General features: G+C 41.3%; 1 protein-coding gene across 5 annotated transcripts in view; it reads left to right on the top strand.

Annotated features, from left to right (window-relative positions):
- unc13a (unc-13 homolog A (C. elegans)) overlaps positions 1–18,726 on the top strand; it is a 40,059-nt gene extending 21,333 nt beyond the window's left edge. For 3 of the 5 annotated variants that reach the window (XM_037974276.1, XM_017407180.3, XM_037974275.1), the window contains 21 exons: positions 83–151; positions 491–580; positions 738–872; positions 2,966–3,099; positions 3,195–3,280; positions 4,362–4,488; positions 4,595–4,691; positions 5,341–5,484; positions 5,580–5,657; positions 5,782–5,859; positions 6,080–6,168; positions 6,259–6,405; positions 6,713–6,836; positions 7,963–7,968; positions 9,891–9,920; positions 11,680–11,736; positions 11,876–11,956; positions 12,680–12,827; positions 16,574–16,666; positions 17,006–17,165; positions 17,247–18,726. In XM_037974276.1, coding sequence (XP_037830204.1) covers positions 83–151; positions 491–580; positions 738–872; positions 2,966–3,099; positions 3,195–3,280; positions 4,362–4,488; positions 4,595–4,691; positions 5,341–5,484; positions 5,580–5,657; positions 5,782–5,859; positions 6,080–6,168; positions 6,259–6,405; positions 6,713–6,836; positions 7,963–7,968; positions 9,891–9,920; positions 11,680–11,736; positions 11,876–11,956; positions 12,680–12,827; positions 16,574–16,666; positions 17,006–17,165; positions 17,247–17,535 — 2,262 coding nt within the window. In that variant the 3' untranslated portion in view covers positions 17,536–18,726. The remainder of the gene's footprint in view (positions 1–82; positions 152–490; positions 581–737; positions 873–2,965; positions 3,100–3,194; positions 3,281–4,361; positions 4,489–4,594; positions 4,692–5,340; positions 5,485–5,579; positions 5,658–5,781; positions 5,860–6,079; positions 6,169–6,258; positions 6,406–6,712; positions 6,837–7,962; positions 7,969–9,890; positions 9,921–11,679; positions 11,737–11,875; positions 11,957–12,679; positions 12,828–16,573; positions 16,667–17,005; positions 17,166–17,246) is intronic. The other 2 variants (XM_017407184.3, XM_017407181.3) reach the window with 2 other exon arrangements.
- Positions 18,727–21,118: the final 2,392 nt, after the last annotated feature.

The raw sequence follows: 21,118 nt of genomic DNA, 5'->3' as shown, positions 1-21,118 counted from the left end.
TCACTAAGTAGAATCTTGAATGTTTCAGCTACATTTTGAACAATCATCATAAATCTATCACCGTGTGTCGTTTTACCCGCAGAAAGAACGATTTGTCAAGCTTCTAGATCAGCTGCACAACTCCCTGAGGATCGACCTCTCCATGTATCGGGTAAGAATGCTCTTCTTTTTTTTTTTTTTTTTCAGTGGGCACTGTCACTCTGTTTCCTGTAATATCTAATACAATTCTTCCATTTCTTCGTTTAATGTGTCTTTGTTGTGAGCAACGGGGAAAACAAAAGGCAGTGTGTTAATTAGAGTGACATTTCCTCTCAAACATGCGCATTCAGGAAACACAGCACGCCCACACAGACGGATGAGAGCTCGCTGGCAGTGAAAATTGTTCCAGCATGTTGGATCTTGCCCACGGACACAGTGGACAAACGCAGATGTGAAGTCATGTGGCTCAGTGTGTTTCTGTGTGTACTTCCCTTTTTTCTTTTCGCTGCAGAATAACTTCCCCGCCAGCAGTCCCGAGAGGCTGCAGGACCTCAAGTCCACAGTGGACCTCCTCACAAGCATCACCTTTTTCAGAATGAAGGTACACCCCCTTTTACCACATTTATCCCAAATCTTTAGTCTGCCTCTTTTTAATTTCCAAGTCTTTTTCATTTGTGGAAAGTTCTGACTCATCACAATTTGATGAATTAGTGAGCAGGTATTAACTCTTTTTGTCTGTTTTTGTTTTGCGCGTTCAGGTTCAGGAGCTTCAGTCTCCACCCAGAGCCAGTCAGGTTGTGAAGGATTGCGTCAAAGCCTGCCTCAACTCTACCTACGAGTACATCTTCAATAACTGCCACGAGCTGTACAGCCGCGAGTACCAAACAGACCCGGTAAGAAGCAGCAGCAGCAGCACTGAACCTGGAATGCATTCAAACAGATCATTTAAAATCAGCGTTTTGTTGTTTTTCACCTCTACTCAAAGAAAGAAAAGCATTCGTCCTTGTTAGTGTACCTTCCATCCCGCGTGACTGAGCTGTCCTTATTTGATGTGTTAAATGCACCGCAGCTCCTCCGTGTGCACGCATTTAGCTCTCTCTTCTGTGTGACGAGCTCTCGTCGCTTTTACTCTCCGGGTAGGCCAGGTTCTTCAAACCCAAAGCTCCTGCAGCGGAGTTCAACAAAGATTTCTGCAGCTAGCTTCAAGCATTCATTAAAGCAACCCCTGTGAATTTCAGATAAGCTTTTTTTTTTTTTTACTTTTGAATAAAACATTTCATCCTAAGGGACGTGGCAATATTTTGCTGAAATCTCTGCAGGATCGTTCTTCACACTTGAACCCTTGCGGCTGTCGCTAAGGAGACCAGATACTTAATACGTTTTCCAAAAATTTTAAGACTGATTTTGCTGAATATGTTTGAATTGATGAATTAAAATTATACTCAAGCCTTTTTTTAAATTTTGTTAATAAAATGATCATTTACATATATTTTTTTTTTCATTCTTTGGCTCACTAATGATCTCCATTTGTGAAGGCAGCTGCGACTTTCTCCTTTTATATTTTTTCAGAGGTGTCAAATCCCAAATTTGCTCCTTAGTTTCTTGTTTTCAGCCCTCCCACTTGGGTTTGTGCATAAAGGAAGCGGGAACAGACAAGAAAATAAAATACTTGATTTGCCAAATTAGGATTATTTCCTTATTTCAGAGCCATGGTTTAAACAAAAGTCAATTAAATATGCTAATTGATGCAGAGGCATCATGTAACTATTGTTTTAGTAGCGTAGAATCATGTCCTTTGTTGACATAAAAGATGCAAAGTAAAGAGCGGTGCATTTTCATTTCCAGTGCTCCTCTTTCATTCCTGTTTTTTTTTTCTTTTCAGCTGTATTTTAAAATTTGAGACATCGTTTAAAAATAATTTAATTTAATTATTTAATTCAAATTTGAAACATTGTTAATAGTCCCTTGACTTTTACACTTTATTTGTGAGGATTTGGGTTTTGTTTAAGTTATTCTTGAAGTTTCTGTTGTGTTGGGTTTATTGTTTCTCTTCTGTTTTTGGTTGTTCCTGTGTTTGGTTTTATTTGTTAGTTTTTGGCTCCCTGTGTTCTTTGTCATATTCGCTTGTCCTCAGCTTATCACTTGTTTACCTGCCTCGCCCATCTTCACCTGATCCAAGTTTGTCACTCAGCTGTGCCCACTTCTCCTAATCACCTAATCATTGGGTTTTGTTTTTAGTTTTGTTTTGCTGCCACGTCAGCTTTTGGTTTTCTTTCCTTTTTAATAAATTATTTTTTCCTCTTGTAGCTCATCATGAGTCTTCAAATTGGGTTCGCCTCACATTATTGAGCAATAAAAATGTCACAAAATGTTACTCAGAATTAAAAATAAAAAAGCTGACAGGAAAGACAGACGAACAAACAGCAGACAGCTGCAGGGTCCGGGCATTTTAAGTTTTGCAAAAGTCGAAACCATGGATAGTCTGGGAAAAAAAAAACTAAAGCTTGGAAAAAAAAAAAAAGCAAAACCTGACAAAGGGACAAGATTTGTCAACAAATAAACTAGAAACTGAGAAAGAGAAGAACAAGGCTAAAAAGTTCATGAAAGGGTCAAAATACACACAAAAGGACATGAAAGTAAATAATTAAAGCACATTTAGTAGTTAGAACTTAAAAAGGTTTAACACTGTATTTTAAAATGGACAAAAACAAAAACAAAACAATAGATCTAGATCAACAAGAAAAATGTATCACTTCTAACTTGGGTCTCACGCCCAAGCCATTTCTTCCAAACCTAAAACATATTTTTTTACCTGTGTCAACAAGACAAACTCCACGGCAGAGGAAACTAAAACCAAACACTTTGTTTGTGAAGGTTGACCAGAGAAAAGTGTCTTGTGAAACTGAGCTTTGTAGGATTTTAAAGACCCATGCACAAAATGAAGATGCTTGTTGTTGACGTCCTTGTTCTGTTTCTGCTTCTTAAGGCCAAGCAGGGCGCCGTGCCTCCCGAAGAGCAGGGACCCAGCATCAAGAACCTGGACTTCTGGTCCAAACTCATCACACTTATTGTCTCCATCATAGAGGAGGACAAAAACTCGTACACTCCCTGCCTAAACCAGTGTGTATCTCAGTGAACAGCTTCTGTTTTGTGCTCACACTGAAGGTAAAATGTCAACACTCTCATCTTCATCTTCATGCTTCTTGTCCTTCCAGGTTTCCTCAGGAGCTCAATGTGGGTAAAATAAGTGCTGAAGTGATGTGGAACCTGTTTGCTCAGGATATGAAGTATGCGATGGAAGGTGAGCGCAGATCAAACCTATAACTTGTGACACAGATGGTCCTGTGAACAACACTGAAGATACTATAATACAGCAAATATTCAAAGGCTTGGGTTTAAATTTAAAGGTATTACTTGTTTATGGAATCAAATATGGAAGCATACAAACACTGCTGGTAGTTTGTTGGCATTTATGGCACTACACAGTTAATTAATGCACAAATTAAAAGATTAAAAGGCCAACTGAAGGAGTTATTTCCTCATAGATCATACACAGAATTATTATGAGTTTGTGTTATTCCACACACACAGTCAAGCTCTAACTTTTAAGGTATTATAAATTCATCTGATCTACACTAAATATTTTATATAATCGATTTTAATTGCGCTTTATGGTTCACATGCTAACTTTAACTTTGATAATAAAAATAGAAGTGAAACACAGACAATAAAGTAAACAAATATTGTTTTTTTTTCTCTCTTTTATTATAATTTACATCATTGTCTAAAAATCTTAAGCCACTTTTAATATTTTTATCAAAAAGGTCAAGCTGCTTTGTATTTTTAAGAAGTGTTTTATAAGTTTTGTCAGATTTTAGGACGAGAACGTTGAAAGTTTTGGCTGTTTTATCGTTCATTTTCAGTCCAGTTATTGTATACGATCATTCCAAATAAATGAGTTTAATTTGTCTGGTAACTTAGAGACCTCACACTGACCTATAAATAACTCAAGAGATGAAACATTGCTATGTTGATATGCGACATGCTTCATAGCAAAAGTATAAAAATAACCAGAAATAAAAGGGTCAGGTGGAAGGACTGAACTGAAACTCTGGCAAATGCCCAAAGTAACTTTTCTGGCAGACTTTCAGAAAGCTTAAGAGCACCTTATAAACAAAAATGGTTGCTCTGAAGCCAAATAAAAAGGTAAAACTGACTGGAGATATTTGCACAGCAAAACTAGTCAAGCAAAACGCATTACAAAATCTGCTTATTTCAAATGATCTAATGTATTCAACATGACAACGCTAGATCTTTGGTAGCCGGGTGTAGGTGCCTTAAAGATAAACACGTCACAGGTTTTTTTGTTCTGTCCTTTTCAGAGCATGAAAAAAATCGCCTGTGCAAGAGCGCAGATTACATGAATCTGCACTTCAAGGTGAAGTGGCTCTACAACGAGTACTGTAAAGACCTGCCCTTCTTCAAGAGCAGAGTGCCTGAATACCCTGCGTAAGTAAACATGTTTCCATGCAAACGTAGGCACACGTCTGAATAAAAAAAAAGTTTTAATATCGGGGTTGCAGTCGGCTAACATTCAACTTGTAACACCCTGCAGGTGGTTTGAGCCTTTTGTCATCCAGTGGCTGGACGAAAACGAGGAAGTTTCTCGCGACTTTCTGCACGGCGCTTTGGAAAGAGACAAAAAAGATGGGGTAAAAGTTTCCAGCTCTCTCTCTTTTCCTTTCCCCTTTAGTCCTCTGAAGAAATGCTCAGTCACTGTCGTTGCTGCAGGCAGAGTTACTGTAACCGTTTCCTTGGATCTCATCATAACATAGTTATCATTCAGACCCCCCCCCACCACCACCTTTCCAGCACAAAGGAGGGCTCTTCTTTAAAAAAAAACAGGGCTGGCTTAGACTTGCATGTGCTCAAAGAGGAAGATAGCTGTGTTGCAGCAGGACATTGTGAATAATGACCTTAATCCAGAGTTTTGACTGCAGGAAATCCATCCTTACCTCATTATCCAGACTCCCCTGGGTTCCACCTACACGCTCACCTCCTGTCAATTAGGACCCAGGTGCCAAGCAGTACTCAATTACAAAGAGAGAGGACAGGAGCGTCCCGCCTGTCGCTGGACGCCCATCCAGCTGTGTGTTTGGCTGCTCAGCTCAGGACTGGACACACAGCGGCAGAATTATGGGTTCTCATTATCATCAAAGATGTTCAGTTTACCTGCTTTAAACGCAGCCTTTCTCTGCTGCGCTTTCTAAATTATTTCTATATAATTTGATCCCCTTACACTTTTTTTTTTTTTCCTCTTCCCAAGTTTTTAATCTGTCTGCACGTTTTTCTGCCCTTCAGTTCCAGGTCACATCGGAACATGCTCTTTTCTCTTGTTCCGTGGTGGACGTGTTTTCCCAGCTGAACCAGAGCTTTGAGATCATCAGGAAGTTAGAGTGCCCCGATCCACAGATCGTGGGACACTACATGAAGAGATTTGCCAAGGTGCATTTCATTCCACAACTTCAGCTTAATGTGTGACTCACAAAATCCAAATCACTCGAAGCGGTCCTCATCTGCTCCTCTTTTTTTATTTCCAGACCATCAGCAACGTTCTCCTGTCTTATGCTGACATCATCTCAAAGTTGTTTGCCAACTATGTCACCATGGAGAAAGTGGTAAGTGTCACGGTGATGCTGTACACATGTTTGAGATAAAACATTGTGTTTCAATTGTTTACGTCATAACCCTTTTTTTAAATCAGCTCATAGGTTCAGATGTGCATCTGTCATTTCTTTTCAGCCCTGCATCCTGATTAATAACATCCAACAGCTGAGGGTTCAGTTGGAGAAGATGTTTGAAGCCATGGGGGGAAAGGATGTGAGTGGTTCTGCTCTTGATTTCCAACAGAAGCCGACATCTTAGTTGTGTTGAGTGTTTCTACCCTGTGACTACCTCTGCCATTGGAGTCATTGGAAATCCTTCAGCTGCTCAAATCTCTGTTTTTGTGCAGCAAATAATTTTAGGTTTTTTTTAACACAAATCACTGGTTCACAGCTCTTATTTTCCAATAAATATGCCCGGCTGTTTCTTGGTTTAGCTGTGCGTGGAGGCCAGTGACATCCTAAAGGATCTGCAGGTTAAGCTCAACAACGTCATGGACGATCTGAGCCGAGTCTTCGCTGTCAGGTAAAAACCGACGCATTCATTCCTGATCGTGCACAGAGCAGATCTCGCCGGTGCGTATTTCACAAAGAGCTTCCGTTTTCCCCTGGCCAGTTTCCAGCCTCATATTGAGGAGAATGTGAAGCAGATGGGCGACATCTTGGCTCAGGTGAAGGGGACGTCAAATGTAGGAAATGCCAGCAGCGTGGCTCAAGATGCTGACAACGTCCTGCAGCCAATCATGGAGTTCTTGGACAGCAAGTAAGACAATGTGGACTTTTAACTGATTCTATTTATGTTGGTGAGGTTTAAGTGTAGAATTTCAGCTGGAAAAAAAGTTAAAAAATAGTGATCAATGCACAGAATATTTGACATTTTTGCAACATTTCTTATGACAACTCAGGATTATGACCAGCCAATGTGTGCACATGAATTCCAGCATTTATTTCCTTTCATTGGTTGTGTTTTTTTAGCAGGGAGGTGGAAGGGAGGGGGGGTTGAGTGTTTGTTTCTCCCTTGCGCTAAAAATTGTACCTCCCCTCTGTTTCGTCCCGCTCTCCTCCGCCAGCCTGTCTCTGTTTGCTAAGATCTGTGAGAAGACTGTGCTGAAACGTGTGCTGAAGGAGCTGTGGAAGCTGGTGATGAACACCATGGAGAAAACCATCGTTCTGCCGCCCCTCACAGACCAAACGGTGAGAGCCGAGTCGCACAAACGCACGCAGACTAACCAACCAGGAAGCTGCGACTCAATATAGTCACTAAGCCCTGACCGGACCCACAACGCATGCAAAAACTGAGACCTTGCTTAACGTTTCCTGTGTGGACAAATATGGTCATATGCCCACCATTAATAGAATTTTTTTTTTAATTAAATCTAATCAGAACTGCGGCACAAGAACACCATGCATGCATGAGCCCACACACTCACAGACATGTGAGTGCACACCTCCAACTGCCAAGGAGCATTAAATACAAAAACAGATGAAGGAGGTGAAGAATGAGGAGAAGGAAAATCAAGGCAGATACTGCGTGTTTGCTGCGATTCAACATATCTTTATATAAACAAAAGGTCTAACTGCTTTCTGCTTTCCATCCACATGCCATCTGATCCTCTTCTCAACCCCTACGCACGATATATTTAACGTTGCCCCCCTCCGGTGCCTTCATTCATCCGGCCAGTCGAGATGAGTTTGTTTAATTAAAAGCTTAAGGAAAATGGATTCACCATATCATTTCAACATCAGCTCATGGCTGCTCTCCAGTATGTCACCCAGCAGTTGTTTGGAAAGATTTCTGCTTTATGAGTAACTCGCAACAGAGTGGCATAAATTTCTTTGCCCAAAGGATCTGGCCTATTTCCAAAAAAGACTCATACATTATGGAAAGCAGCCTCTCCTTCTTTTTTCCTCCTTTTTTTTTTACTTTTGCTTCGTTTTTGATATAAATGTTTTTTATGTTTGGTTATGACCTAAAGAGCCTCATATCACTGATTTAAAATAATAAAAAAAGTGAACCTGTCTAGTTTTTTTTTACACAGTATTGCAACAACTGGTTGTAATACTGGCATGCAGCTTTTCCAGTTGAGTTCACTGAATAAAGCCATTCCAAGGGATTTCGTTGAAAGAACATAAATGAAATTAGTGAAATCAAACTGTTGCCAAAATTTGATTTTAGTACATCTAACCAGTGTTGCTGTAAATTTTCTGGAGCCCAAATTTGTGTCTATGATTGATGTGGGGCTTTTTGCAGCTTGACTGACCCTTCTCTCTGGTTGTTGTTGTGAATATTATTACATCCTGCTCCGCTCTTCTTCCACAGATGATTGTAAGTACAGCACTCCTGTGTCTCTGTCTGTCTGTCAGTGGTCGACTCTCTGCTGTGCGTGGCTGCCCCCCCCCTCCCCCATGCCCCCCGCTCCTCGTTTTGTACTCCTCATCGAAACGCTCCCGCTCTGATCTGCCCCATCGCTCGTCTCTCTCCTCCAACTCTGTCTCTTGGTTGAGACGACAGACGCATGGTGCACTCCCCGAATCTTTCTGATAGGTCCCAGGCTCCCTCCAGTAACCGTGACCAGTCAGTATCCCCTTCCCTTTTATTTTCTTCCCGAGGACTCGCCTCGAAACAGGACGTGGTTCTTTTTTCATGTTGCCTTGTTTCCTTTTTGTTCCCGGGTCCCTGGTGGGGTGACTCTGACATCTCAGTAGCTGCATATTGTGTCTTTTACTCTTTGCCCACTTTAATCCTCTCCTTATCTCTTCCACTTGTTTAAACTTCGCCCTGCCCCTCCTACCTGTTACTGTGGATTTGTTGCTTGCGTCTGATCTTTTTCCAACACCCCAGTCTTCTCTCAGTAGACTGTGCAACACTGTATTGCACTGTATGTGTCTGCAGACCTGTCATGTTGGTCTGTCCTGGTTTGGTTTTATGTTTCTTTGTAATAATAACTGTCATGTTGGTATAAAACCATCCCACGTGCTCAGAGTGTTATTTCTTGAGAAGATTTTTGTCCAGAATGTCTTAAAGCTCTACGTATTCGCTTCATGTTGCTGTTGTTTTAGCTTGAAATTGTAGTTTGTTTCATACTGTTCTTGACACCATCAGAATATTCCTTAATGTTTGGTTTAATCCTATTTTTTTTATTATTATTTTGAGTTCTGGTATACCTGGTGTTCACGGACTAAAATAAAAAGGAAGAATATTACTAATTTTAAAAAGACTTATGAGTTTATCAAAAACAGTTTGGACAGAAGTTTCTGCATAGAGCTTTAATTCATTTTTTTCAGAGGTCTTTGATTAAAACCAACACAATTAAAAATTAAATGAAGGTTTGTAACGCTCTCCTGTCTGCACACTGAATCTTCAACTACACTTAATTTCGTTTAAAGCCTGAAAACACAGAAAAGGAACTTATCTAGACTACCAAGTAATTTAAAAAAAAAAAAACATTTCACAGCTCATTAAAGTTGCGCAAAATTCAGAATCTTACATAAATGTGTGCTTGCATGTATTTGACTGACAAACACAGAGACGGTCCTTCTGGTTCTGACAGACAAGCTTGCATTTTTGTCTTCAGAGCAGCTTTATTCAAATCATTGTGTGTCTTTTTTTCCAGTGGGGAATAATGTCCATCTGGCCACAGCTATATAAGAGTTTCTGCTCTAAATTAAACTAACACTGTCTGGCCTTGAGCTCCACTTTTAATATTTATCTTTTTATTATTATTATTATTATTTTGCTACCAACATGTTGAAAAAAAAAGGTTACATTTGGCTTTTTTTCATGCCTAAAATGGATTTTTGTTCTCGTTTCGCTTGTTACTTTTAGACACCCTGTGAGCTAAATGTAAGCAGCTTGGCACCAATCAGACCCCGCTGTACAATAATTGTTTTCTTTATGAAGTATCTGGGTAAAAAAAAAACAATTACAACAGGTGAGCAGAGTCCAAGCAAATACGGCGCCACCATCAACATATTTTCATCCTGTCATCACCACTCGTGTACTTTGCCATCCAGTATTTGTCAAGCTTTTTTTTTTTTTTTTTTTTTTGCATAATTTCAGAATATGTCGTTGCTTTGGAGAACCAAACAATTGCATCACAAAACAAAAAGGGACCATCTCTGGTCACAGTGACTGTCCTTTTGTCAACATTTTGCAAAGAAACATTCACACTGTTAGCACACTCTCACCTAGCAAGACACCAGGGACTGGCCACTGCTTCAAGTATTAACCCCGTGCTCTCTTTCCAGGGGAGGCTGAAGAGTGCTTCTCACAGTGATGTAAGGACCAAACCCCTTTAAGATCAATGTGTCTTGTCTCTTTCCTCTATGTCTTCTCACTGTGTCTCTGTCTCTCAGTTCCCCAGTCAGACAAAGCAGCGGAAAAAAATGTCTTTCTTCGCTTTTTTTAATATATATATATATGTATATATATATATATATATATATATATACATATACCATTTAATTACCTTTTTAACATGGTATAAAAACACTAGATTCAGTTCTCCTAGCCTATCTACAGGTCATACACAGGACTTACAATAAACCACATATTGAGAAAATTATACTGAGATAAAGTCAAGGCTTTAGGCCAGTTTATCTGTCCACTAATCTGTGAGCCTCTGCAACGAAATACACATTTTTTTCAGCAGCAGCAGTAGAGAAAAGCTGCAGCCGAGCCTGCCATGGAGCGTGGGGGAGCAAAATAAAAGTTCTGTTCCCTCAGTTTTGGAAACACTGTGCGTAGATTTGCAATTCCTTTGGCGTGTCTGTGCAGCAGATGTTGTGTCGAGCTTTGTTTTTGGTGTGAAGGCAAGGAGGTAGATGTAAATGGAGACTCAGAAGTTAAAAAAAAAAAAGTTTGGGGGCCGTCTACAAGTTACAGCATTTAGATTTGTTAAATAACGTCAATAGTATTGTCTGTGGTTTCACAATAATCACATCAGACATTTATGTCTCCTGTTAATATCATACTGACAGTTAAATTAGAAACATGCCCATCTGTATTGTTTTTGAGGATTTTAATCCTCGTCTCATCCAGCTGCTTTGATTAACGTTAGGCTGTGGTGAATTATCTGCTTTTTCGCTATTGAGCTCAGGAGATGTTTGTGGTTTCAAAATGGGTTTTTTGGGGGTTTTTTAGAAGTTATTGATCCTGGAAGTAAAAGTTTGTTCGACATTTCAACTTACCTGATCCCAAACAATGATCTAATACAGAAGGTCTGTTAGCACATCTGATTTTTTTAAAACTGAGGGAACAATTTTATTATTATTTATTTTATTTTTTTTACCTTTGTTTTATTTTGACGCCTGGCAGGCTCCATGACCAATATCACTCACACACACACACAAAGAGAGACGTCTCGGCGTCCTGGGAATGTCTCCTCCAGAAACGGAAGAACAGTCAATAGAAGCAGGTTTAAACATATAGCAGAAATAACTTGTGTTGCTCCGCTTTTAATGTTTTGCTGCATTTTCAAACCTGTAAGCTGTTGCAGCTACACATAGTGTAATCTAAAATCCTATTTTAAATCTAATCTGAAAGAAAAAGATGGCTGTCTGCAGCACTTTTAGTGATAGTCTCTATGCTAAGTATATTTAAGTCTTGCACACATCACAGTATAACTACTATAGCTGCTATGAAAATGTGTGTTTGTGTGTGTGTGCATGTTCTTCACTGCACAAATGTGTATACTTTCCTTCCCTCACTATCAGCTGAGCCATTTTCCCTTCTTTTTGTACTGAAATGTCTAACTGTGTGTGTGTGTGTGTGTGTTTGTGCTACAGAGTGTAATGTTGTGGAGTGAATTAAACACAGATTAATATGATAGCAGCTCTTGAAGGAAGGAAGTACTGTGACATCTATAAAGCAGCTTAGAGCCACTGTTTATGAGTGTGTGTGTCTGTGTGTTTGTCAGAAACGTTGCCGTCCTTTTGTGTGACACTAAGCCGTTACAGTGCTGTTTGGTCACGATGATAACAGCGCTCTTTATCTACCTCTCCGCTTCCTCCTTGCCTCCCTTTCTGCTTCTTTCAGGGCACTCAGCTCATCTTCAACGCCGCCAAGGAGCTCGGGCAGCTGTCGAAGCTGAAGGTACAGTATGTTTCTGCACGGTTATCATCTTTGAGCCTTTTTTTGCCCGCAGCTTCAAACCGAGGCTACAATCTCCACGTGAACGCAGAGCTTATCAATGGCGAGATTAGTCATTGTGTTTTGTTTCTCTCCTGTTCAGGAGCATATGGTTCGTGAAGAGGCCAAAGCTTTAACGCCCAAGCAGTGTGCTGTGATTGAGCTGGCTCTGGACACCATCAAGGTGAAGATTATGTTTTCTGTTATTAAATATATATATATATATATGGTTTGTACATGAGGTATACAAGGCAATTTATTCTAGTGATAAAACAAGAGCTTGTTCGTTTCATGTGTGGAAATTCATCACCCAACCGTCTTAAAACCTAAAGTTTAATCCAAAATCCCCCCCCCCCCATCTCTTCTGCAGGATAACACAACTCCCAACATGTCACTGAGACTATTCAGGGTTCAGAGTCGTGCAGGAGCTCGAACCAAGCTGAGACTGAACACATATTTAACTTTTTCCAGTTTGATTAATAAAATCTCTAAAACTTCGAGCAATTTGTGCAGCAAAGACAAAACCTGTGGTTTGATCACAATAAGGAAAATTGGTCCAGCTTCCAATCATTTCCTTATGTCAAGCTTGTTGGTTAAAAAAAAAGGACATTCTGAATGTGGGGTTTTCAAATTTACAGATGAAAAACGTTATCGGCGGAAATGGTAAATTAGTTAGAAATACACTCAAATTTGCTAGAAATAAAGCTTAAATGGTGTCAGATATTACACAGATTTCCATGAGAAAGCAAATACATTGTTTGCGTCTAAGTAGAAATGTATAATGGTACTTATTTAGTTAGACTCACCTTGATCCACTTTGTGGAGATGGATCAACATCCTCACACTGCAGTTGCTGCCTCTTGCTGTGATTGCATATAATTTGTCTATTTGCCTTCTTGTGTGTTAGCAATATTTCCATGCTGGTGGCGTGGGCCTGAAGAAGACCTTCCTGGAGAAGAGCCCGGACCTGCAGTCTCTCCACTATGCCCTGTCCCTCTACACTCAGGCCACTGATAAACTCATCAGAACTTTTGTCCAGTCACAGAACGCCCAAGGTAAACCAATGGACTTACTCTGTCAAACTCCTCCTTTTCTGTCCTTTTATTGTCTCTGTTTTTAGTAGCTTTATTCCCAGGGGGAACCTTATTGTTCTATTTTACGTTATTGTTTGGTGTAGATTAGTAGTGTCTTATTTCTCTGCTTTGGCAGTACGGTTTTCATTTTGTAGAGCAGTATTTTTTGTCAGTGAGTGTTTTGGTATCCAGAAATACAGAAATTGTTTGAACTGATCCGACAGCTTTTTGGCGTGAAAAGGAAAAATTCACCACTTCTCCTCGCTCGCCCTTTGATTTGGTTGCTCAGCCTTCGTCCCACCATCAGATAGCTGCACGGCGGCTGTCATCTTTTCGTGGAAGTGTCGATGCTGACACATCGTCCCTGAGCACCGCTGGAAGGGATGACGTTTTAGTGGATGAATGTTTAAGCTTTAATTAGGCAAAATGCCATGTGGTTTTTTTTAAAGCCTAGATTTTTTTTAAAAATGCTGTAAAACTGCGTCTTTGTAGAAGCTTTCATGTTAATAAGGCAATTTCTGTGCTGCTTCTTTTTAGAGTAGTAAAAAAAAAAAGAGCAAAGATTCAGTTTCCCTTAATTTTAGTGAAAATGCTTATAAATGTTGGTCTGTTTTGCTACACTGTAATTCAACCCCTGCAAACCTCACATTTCTACGTCTCTCTCCTTTCTCCGTCTACTCCCTCCTCCTGCCCCGCCTGTGGGCCAGTGTTCGGCGGGAAGGGGGTGAGATTCACCACTAGTGAGGATGTTTACCCAGAAAAGGGTATGTGGCACTCAGACTTAGAGCCTGAGACATCCAGGACTCCCAGAAAACCTCCAGACCAAAGCCCAGCCCCTTCCACCTTCCACCCTCAACCCTCCATATGCATCCCGACACCCCCCTCCCCTGCCTGCTCAAACTCATCCCAACAGACAAATCCAACGCACAAACTCGGCGCGCACTTTCGTTCCCGACACGCGTGCCAGCCGCGACAGTGTGAACTTTATGCATTCATGCATGAAACATACACACTGATGTCTGTATGTACTCAGCTGCACAGAATACATACGCCGTGATCAGTATGTATGAGCAGACTCTAAAGCATGACGCGCGGACATCAGTGAAAAACAATGAAAATGCATTAAAGTGTGGAGGAACTCTGATGCAGCATGATGTCATCAAGAAAGGCTGGAGGGCCAAGTGAGTACAAGAGTGTGTATGTGTGTGTGTGTGTGTGCAGGCGAGCGAGTGACTGTGACTTCCTTTCAGCTTGTGGAGATGAAAGCATCGAGTATTATGTTTCTACTTCGAGGATCACAGCGGGATTTCCCTTTTCTTCAGCAGAACAGCCCCTCCTCCTGTGGCGAAAGTGAAAAAAACGCTGATGAAGAGGAGTCAGGGTTTATTGTTAGGAACATGATGGCTGTTGGCTCATTTTGTCTGGGAGGGCTCTCTGCCCTTGCCTGCTCTGCCGTCTCACACACACACACACACACAGCTCCTACGTGCAGCGATGAGAAAGGATGCTCTAGTCATCTGAGCCAATCAGAAATGCTCCCTCAGGTCAGGTGATCTGATTTCTGTCACTCTACGTCAGGATGAAAAGAAAGATGTCAAACACACACACTCATACAGTTTACCTACATTTGTGTGTCTTATTTTAAGCTTTGATGATCATTTGATGCAACACAACTCAGATGGACAGCTGAGTGTAAAATGCTTTGGGATCCAGCAAAAGGATAAATAAAAGTATCTGTTACCAGTTCTGTCCTTCCCTTTGGAAAGAGCCTAAAGAGGAAAACATGGAAAATAAGAGGGGAGGCCTTTTTCCCCTGAATTGTTTTGTCTTTTTGAGTGAATTTGTGTGGCCTGTTAGCTTAAAGACATTAATTCTACTCTCATAAATTTAAAAAAAACCCTAGAAAGTGAAAGACTTTTTTTTGTCCCATAGATCTTATTGACTGATTACAGCATAAAGGTTCCAATGAGACTTGCTCCATTTAGATTATGTGCTAACATGTTGCACAATTTCTAAATGTTTTGAGTGACTAACATGCCCCCCGTCTGAGCTTCTTAATTTAATTATTGGACTCAGATTAAAAATGCGAATGTTTTGTAAACATTTTTCCATTTTCTAGTTTCTACTTGAGCTAGAATATGTGCTATTTTTATATACATTTCAGGTAGTTTGAAGTGAAGTTCAGTAAGAACTGGTCCAATTCTGAAAGAGTACAACTTTCACCGCATAGTGCTAAGAGCTGCATTATTTATGTTTGAAATGAGTGAAAGTCGTGCGTGAATTCGTCTCGGTTTAAAGCTTTGTCACAGTCACAGGGCAAGTCCAAAGTTTAGGCGCACATATTGTGAATCTTCTCAAGAAAATTTGCAATATGTGCGCCTCTGCTGTGTTTGTTAAAAGATGAAAATAGCGCAAACTCTTTGGGAGCATCTTCCTGCCTCCCTGCCAGCAAAGTTTCTTTCTCGTCCTCTCCCTGAACGTCCTCCGCAGAGTAGACCGGGCCAGATGGATGGCTGCTGCTCTCTTTGGTCCTGTTGGCAGCTCAGCCAACAATCCCATAATGCTCCCTGGAGAGATGCAGCGAGCTGCATGCCAGGAACACTCTGCCGTCTAACTCCCACAGACACCTTGTTCAGTGGGCGGCTGGTTAAAAACTCACACGCGCGCACACACACATTTTCTGGTTGTTGCCACAAAGAAAACGTTGGTAGAGTGAGGACACTAATTAAAACATTAAAAATTAATGTCCATCTGTCACTGTATCCTTCTGGAGGTGTAAGTGGATATAAACCACTTGTTCGCAAGCTGCACACAAACACACAGCAGAAAGATATGTTCTCCTCCTCCCTGATTGGGGCCGTCGAGGCAGATCATAATCATGTTTTTTTTTCTTAAATCATCCCTGCAGCTAGAGGGTTTAAGGCAAATGTCCCAGAGCTTGTTCTTAAAGTCCTGTCAGGCTGTTGTCAGCGGGCTCGGTGTCAGCTGAACTGCCTTTTTTTTTACCAGCAGCTCTCCAGTCCTCCTCTTACCACCTTCTGCGGTTAAAGTTTGCAAAGGAACGGCTGTGTCCACCTTGTTAGCTCCATCTGAGCATGCTCAGACCTAATCGGTGCTGGTGGGCAAACCTTATCTTCAGCTGATCTCCTGTCTTCTTCTCTGCCTCCTACTAACCACCCTGCATCCTAACAGACATTATGCATCTATGAGTTGGCACAAATTAATCCTCGGATTGAATTGAAAATCTCAGATGATGACTGCATACACGGCTGCTGCTTTAAGTCAACATCTCAACATATTGAAAAACGTATTACTAGAGGAAGTTTTTACAAATCCACTGTATTGAAGCTGTTTTTTCCCTCTTCAAAAACTCCAACCAGTGGATAGTTTCCTGCACAAAATCTTACACAAAACCCTACTGCCCACTCATAGCAGCTCTGTCTGAATATCCACTTCAAGACCACATGTGCACAAACAGATCATTGTGCTGTATTTTATTTCCTCCTGATGCATTGCTTTATTCAAACATAAGGAAAGGCCAAACCTGTTTCAATGATTTGTGTGAAATTGAAACGGATTTGGTTCGTATCGTCGCGTTTGTATCCAACCGCTGAGGAGAGCTGAGTCACGAGAGCACACTGGGATCTGTTCACGTTTGGTCAACGGGAGTTCATGTTTTCATATCCAAGGTGTTAAGTTATGCCCTTATTCTCCATCTGTCCTGTCAGGATCCGGGGTGGAGGACGCCGTGGGAGAAGTGTCCATCCACGTGGAGATTTTCACTCATCCAAACACCGGAGAGCACAAAGTCACGGTGAAAGGTACCTTGTTTTAGTTTGTCACCTCCTTTGTGTTCACGCCTGGCAGTTTGGTGAAACAACTCGGTAGTTTCCAACAAAACAGGCAAATCAAAAGGGGGAAACTTCAAACTTAGCTGCTAAAGAAAAATATGACTTCGAATTAAATATTCACCATCTTGCCAAGAAGCTGAATATGAGCACTGACGGAAAGAGACAGCGTTTTCTTGTTCGTTTGCTTCTCCTCACAACTCCAGTTTCACACGTTTTCGCCACATAAATCTCCTTTTTTCTTTTTTTTTTTTCATAACTACCCACACCTTCCCACTCACGTTCCCTCCTCTTCTTCTCTTGATGCCTCAGTGGTGGCTGCCAACGACCTGAGGTGGCAGACGCAGGGAATTTTCCGCCCGTTCGTTGAGGTCTATATCATCGGCCCTCACCTGAGCGACAAAAAGAGGAAGTACGCCACCAAGTCCAAGAACAACAGCTGGGCTCCCAAGTACAACGAGACGTTCACTTTGTAAGTCGGCGGCGACGCGACCGGGAGGGGCGGACGTGGCGACGCCTGCATGACCCTCTGCTCCTCCTGTTTTCCCCGCAGCACCCTGAGCAACGAGGTGGGCCCCGAGTGCTACGAGCTGCAGGTGTGCGTGAAGGACTACTGCTTCGCCCGGGAGGACCGCACCGTGGGCATGGCCGTCCTGCAGCTGAAGGACGTGGCCTCGAAGGGCAGCGTCGCCTGCTGGCTGCCGCTGGGTAAACGCATCCACATGGACGAGACGGGCCTCACCGTCCTGCGCATCCTCTCCCAGCGCAACAACGACGACGTGGCCAAGGAGTTTGTCAAGCTCAAGTCGGACCAACGCTCAGCCGAGGAGGGCCGCAGCTAAAAGGAAGCCACCCGGGGCTCCTCTGAGCCACTGCAAGTCACTGCCCCGATAATCCAGAGTTGTAAAAGCACATATAAGACATCACTACACATCCATTACTGTACATACCTTTATTTCAAACAATTCAAAGCAAAAGCATAACACTCTTCCTTGAAAACAAACAAACACTAGTGTCTTTTAATGTTGCTGATGTTTTAAACCATCATGGAGTTTCCTCATAGGGCATATTTCCAGAGGAGAAACAGACACACTTTTTTTGACCAATCAGGGTAAGGGATATCTTTGTAGCCTTCAATACTTCGGCTTTCTTTCTCACTTTTTCCTGCCTTCGTGACCTTCCCCTCCCCTCCTCTGCTTGTCCTGCCTTCGATCCCGCTACGAGTCCACCGTAGAGAAGGGACCGCAAGTGCCAACAGATAATTGCTGAAATCTGCCGAGACCAAGCCCGAGCACAACAGAACAAATACAAACACAACTAGAACGGCTGCACGGCCGGAAACATTCCTCTCATCGGGTGGGAAACACACATATTAAGAACAGAGCTCTAGTTAGTCAGTAGTTTGAGTTTATTTTTCTTCTCTGAGATTATATTTTAATAACTCTATATATTATCACATAATATATATATATATAAAATATAAAGACATGTAAAGATACTTCTAGGATTGTTTGATGAAAGATTCTCCTCGTCTGTTTTTGTCAGTCTACCCTGTTTCAGAGCACACTGCCTGACACCCTCAATGCCTTCTGTCTCGTTGACCCTCGTGTGTCCTACATAAGGACAGTAAGGAGAGGTGAATCTGATGAAAACACACCTTCGAGCACTGTGATTCATCAGACTATATATATATATATATATATATATGTGTGTGTGTGAGAGAATGAGTGTGCAGCTGGGAATGTTGTGTGTGTTTGTAACCTGTTCATATGTTGACCCCCATGTAGCCGCATGTGTTGCCTGTTACCTGCAAACGTAATCACAAAGAGAAGCCATCCTTTGTTTACTTTTTCGAAACCGGAACTTCTAACCTATGATGGTAATTTCCAGCTTGTGTGTGTGTGTGTGTATGAGTGTGTGTTACTACAAACATTCCTTACAGCCCTGTCTGTCAGCGGAGCATTACAGAGGAGATTATCTATCACCTCCTTCTCTTTTTTTTTTTTTTTTTTTAAAAAAAGGAACTTGCCAAATGAAATCCTGCATTTGTGAGGAGATTATTTAAAAACTAGAAAACTTTAAAGGGTTCCAGTGCAGCTCCTGTCGAACGTTCCGGCACCAACTTTGTGATAATCGAAACAAAGAAACCGTGCAGACATTTTGATGGATGAGAGGCTTAAAGTGAACCAAAAACAAGCGAAACGTTAACGCTACTGCCAGTGACACCATCATGGTCAACAGGGTAACCAAACACTAACGTCTGTCACTCCCTGACTGCCGATTTAATGAGAGGCAGACAGAAACACAGAGTGAAAAGTTAGCCTAACAATGCTAAACCAGGGGCAACAAAAGACTCTTTTAATCACATTATTTTTTTATGTTTTTACAATGTTTTGTGCAGAAGATCCGACGAGCTAAAGAGACCCTTCTCTTCCAGTTTAAAATATATTTTTAGCCAAACTAAAACTGAAGACAAAGAAAGCTTGGCTGCGCACTTTCTGCACATAGACACATTGGATGAAAGAAGGCAAAAATGATGTGTAATTTGTACATGTGCTAAAGTTTGTTTGCCAACTTTTCGACAGATTGAAAGTCAGTGTGTGACACCATCAGTTGTCCATAAAACAACCTTCAAATACCATAAACATAAACTGCAACTGTGTATAAAAAGCATAAAAGATAGCAAAATACCTGTTCGGTCATATACAATCCAACTTGTTTGGACCTTTTTCAACTTTGAGGGATGTTTCTGCTGTGAGCTATGTCTGAGCTATGGAGCTCCAAAGACGGATAGGTTTAATCACCTGTTTTGGTGAAATCCTTTTGTCTTTAGGGAAATATCCTGCAGCTTTTTTTGTAGATTTTAGCTACGTTTTACATCGAACCTCCACCAAAAGTCATAGAACACCATAGCTGGTCGAGCCGCACGTTTTGGTGTATAATTTGCATGTTTTTTTTTCTCAGAGTTGCAGGTTGTAAAAAACAGATAAAAATCATGATGGGAATGAAACAGAATAGCAGTGAAGGTGCTTCAGTGCTTCTGCATTGGCACCCTTTATTATTATAGGTTGGGAATTCTTTTCGGTAGAGTACCTCTGAGGCAAACGATCCCACGTGGATTACACCCTTCCACACATCCCGATCTCCAGTGATCCTGCACCTGTAGGGGCTTCGGATCCAAATCCCAATTGAGAAGTAAAACCTCTGCTAAAGGGCTGCAGACCCAGACCCGAACAGGTCTGGCACTGACATTTAAAAAAAAAAGTTTAAAAAAAGAGGGCATTTTATTCTAATCAGCGTCGATTAGAGGAGACGTAGAAGCACACGGTCTTTGCTGCACCGAAAACTTGTTTAATGATCTTGTTTTGTTTTTTTTCTTTTGTCGACGAGATTGTAAGAATCATCCAACTGTTCAGTTCGGCTCTTTTCACGTGGAATGAAAATATTTTAGGTTTGCCATTCAGCATGTCTCTTAAAGCTACTTTAAAGAACTGTTAAAAAAGATTTAAAAGAAAATGTTTTACCTGTGTGCTTGTCAACATAAAAACGAATCAAAGAACGAAACCAATATCAACGTTTTCAGTAGCAAAATGGAAAAATGTTGTTTTCTAGTTTTGCCTTGTTGTACACACTTGGTTGCCACCCAAGGAGGGCTACCATACCCTTCCCCCCCCCCCCCCCCCCCNNNCCCCCCCCCCCCCCCCCCCCCCTCCCTTCCAGTGCAACTAATTAGTTTCCTAATTAATTGGGCCCCGTTTATCCGAACACGGTGTAACAACTGAACTCTATGCATCTGATCTCTAAACTCTGTGTTGAGGAGTCATTTTTTTTGGAAGCGGTCTTATAATGTTTACATTGTGGATGATGATTATTCTAATTATATCAGCACAAGTGTTGTTTTTTTTTGTTTTGTTTTGGGTTTTTTTTTGTCTGATACGTGTATATGCTGTTTCTGTTTTTTAATGGGCCAAATATCAAAGCTGTCGTGGAAGTTGATTAGACGCTGAAACTTGTTTGTGCTAAAAGATCGTCTGGGAACCGAGACGGCTCGTTGTAAATAGCTCAGATGTAATAAAAAACACACATCAGACTATGTGAAGTGAAGTTTTGCTGCTCTTTTGTAGACTTGAATTTTGTGCTGAGTGACTAAAAGCGCCTGGGCATGTAGCTACTGCTGAAAGGGTTAGGAAGACCGTGTACACATTAGAGATATCAAGCCATATGTATCTGCTTAATCAGCCTGAAGGGAGCTAAATAAATACAGCGCCAGTTCCTGACTTTTAAACTGGCAGTATATATCACTTTACATCATGCAGACTACAAACGAACACAAAAATAAACATATTTAAACTCTCTGACGTGTACAAGGTCTCTTATCGAGCGAGGACGTCCGCACAGTCTTTTAATAAACTCTTAAGTAACAGG

The sequence above is a fragment of the Kryptolebias marmoratus genome, linkage group LG24, assembly GCF_001649575.2.
Source record: "Kryptolebias marmoratus isolate JLee-2015 linkage group LG24, ASM164957v2, whole genome shotgun sequence".
Lineage (NCBI taxonomy): Eukaryota > Metazoa > Chordata > Actinopteri > Cyprinodontiformes > Rivulidae > Kryptolebias > Kryptolebias marmoratus.
Note: the sequence above shows the minus strand (reverse complement) of the source record. Positions and strands in the feature narration are given on the sequence as shown.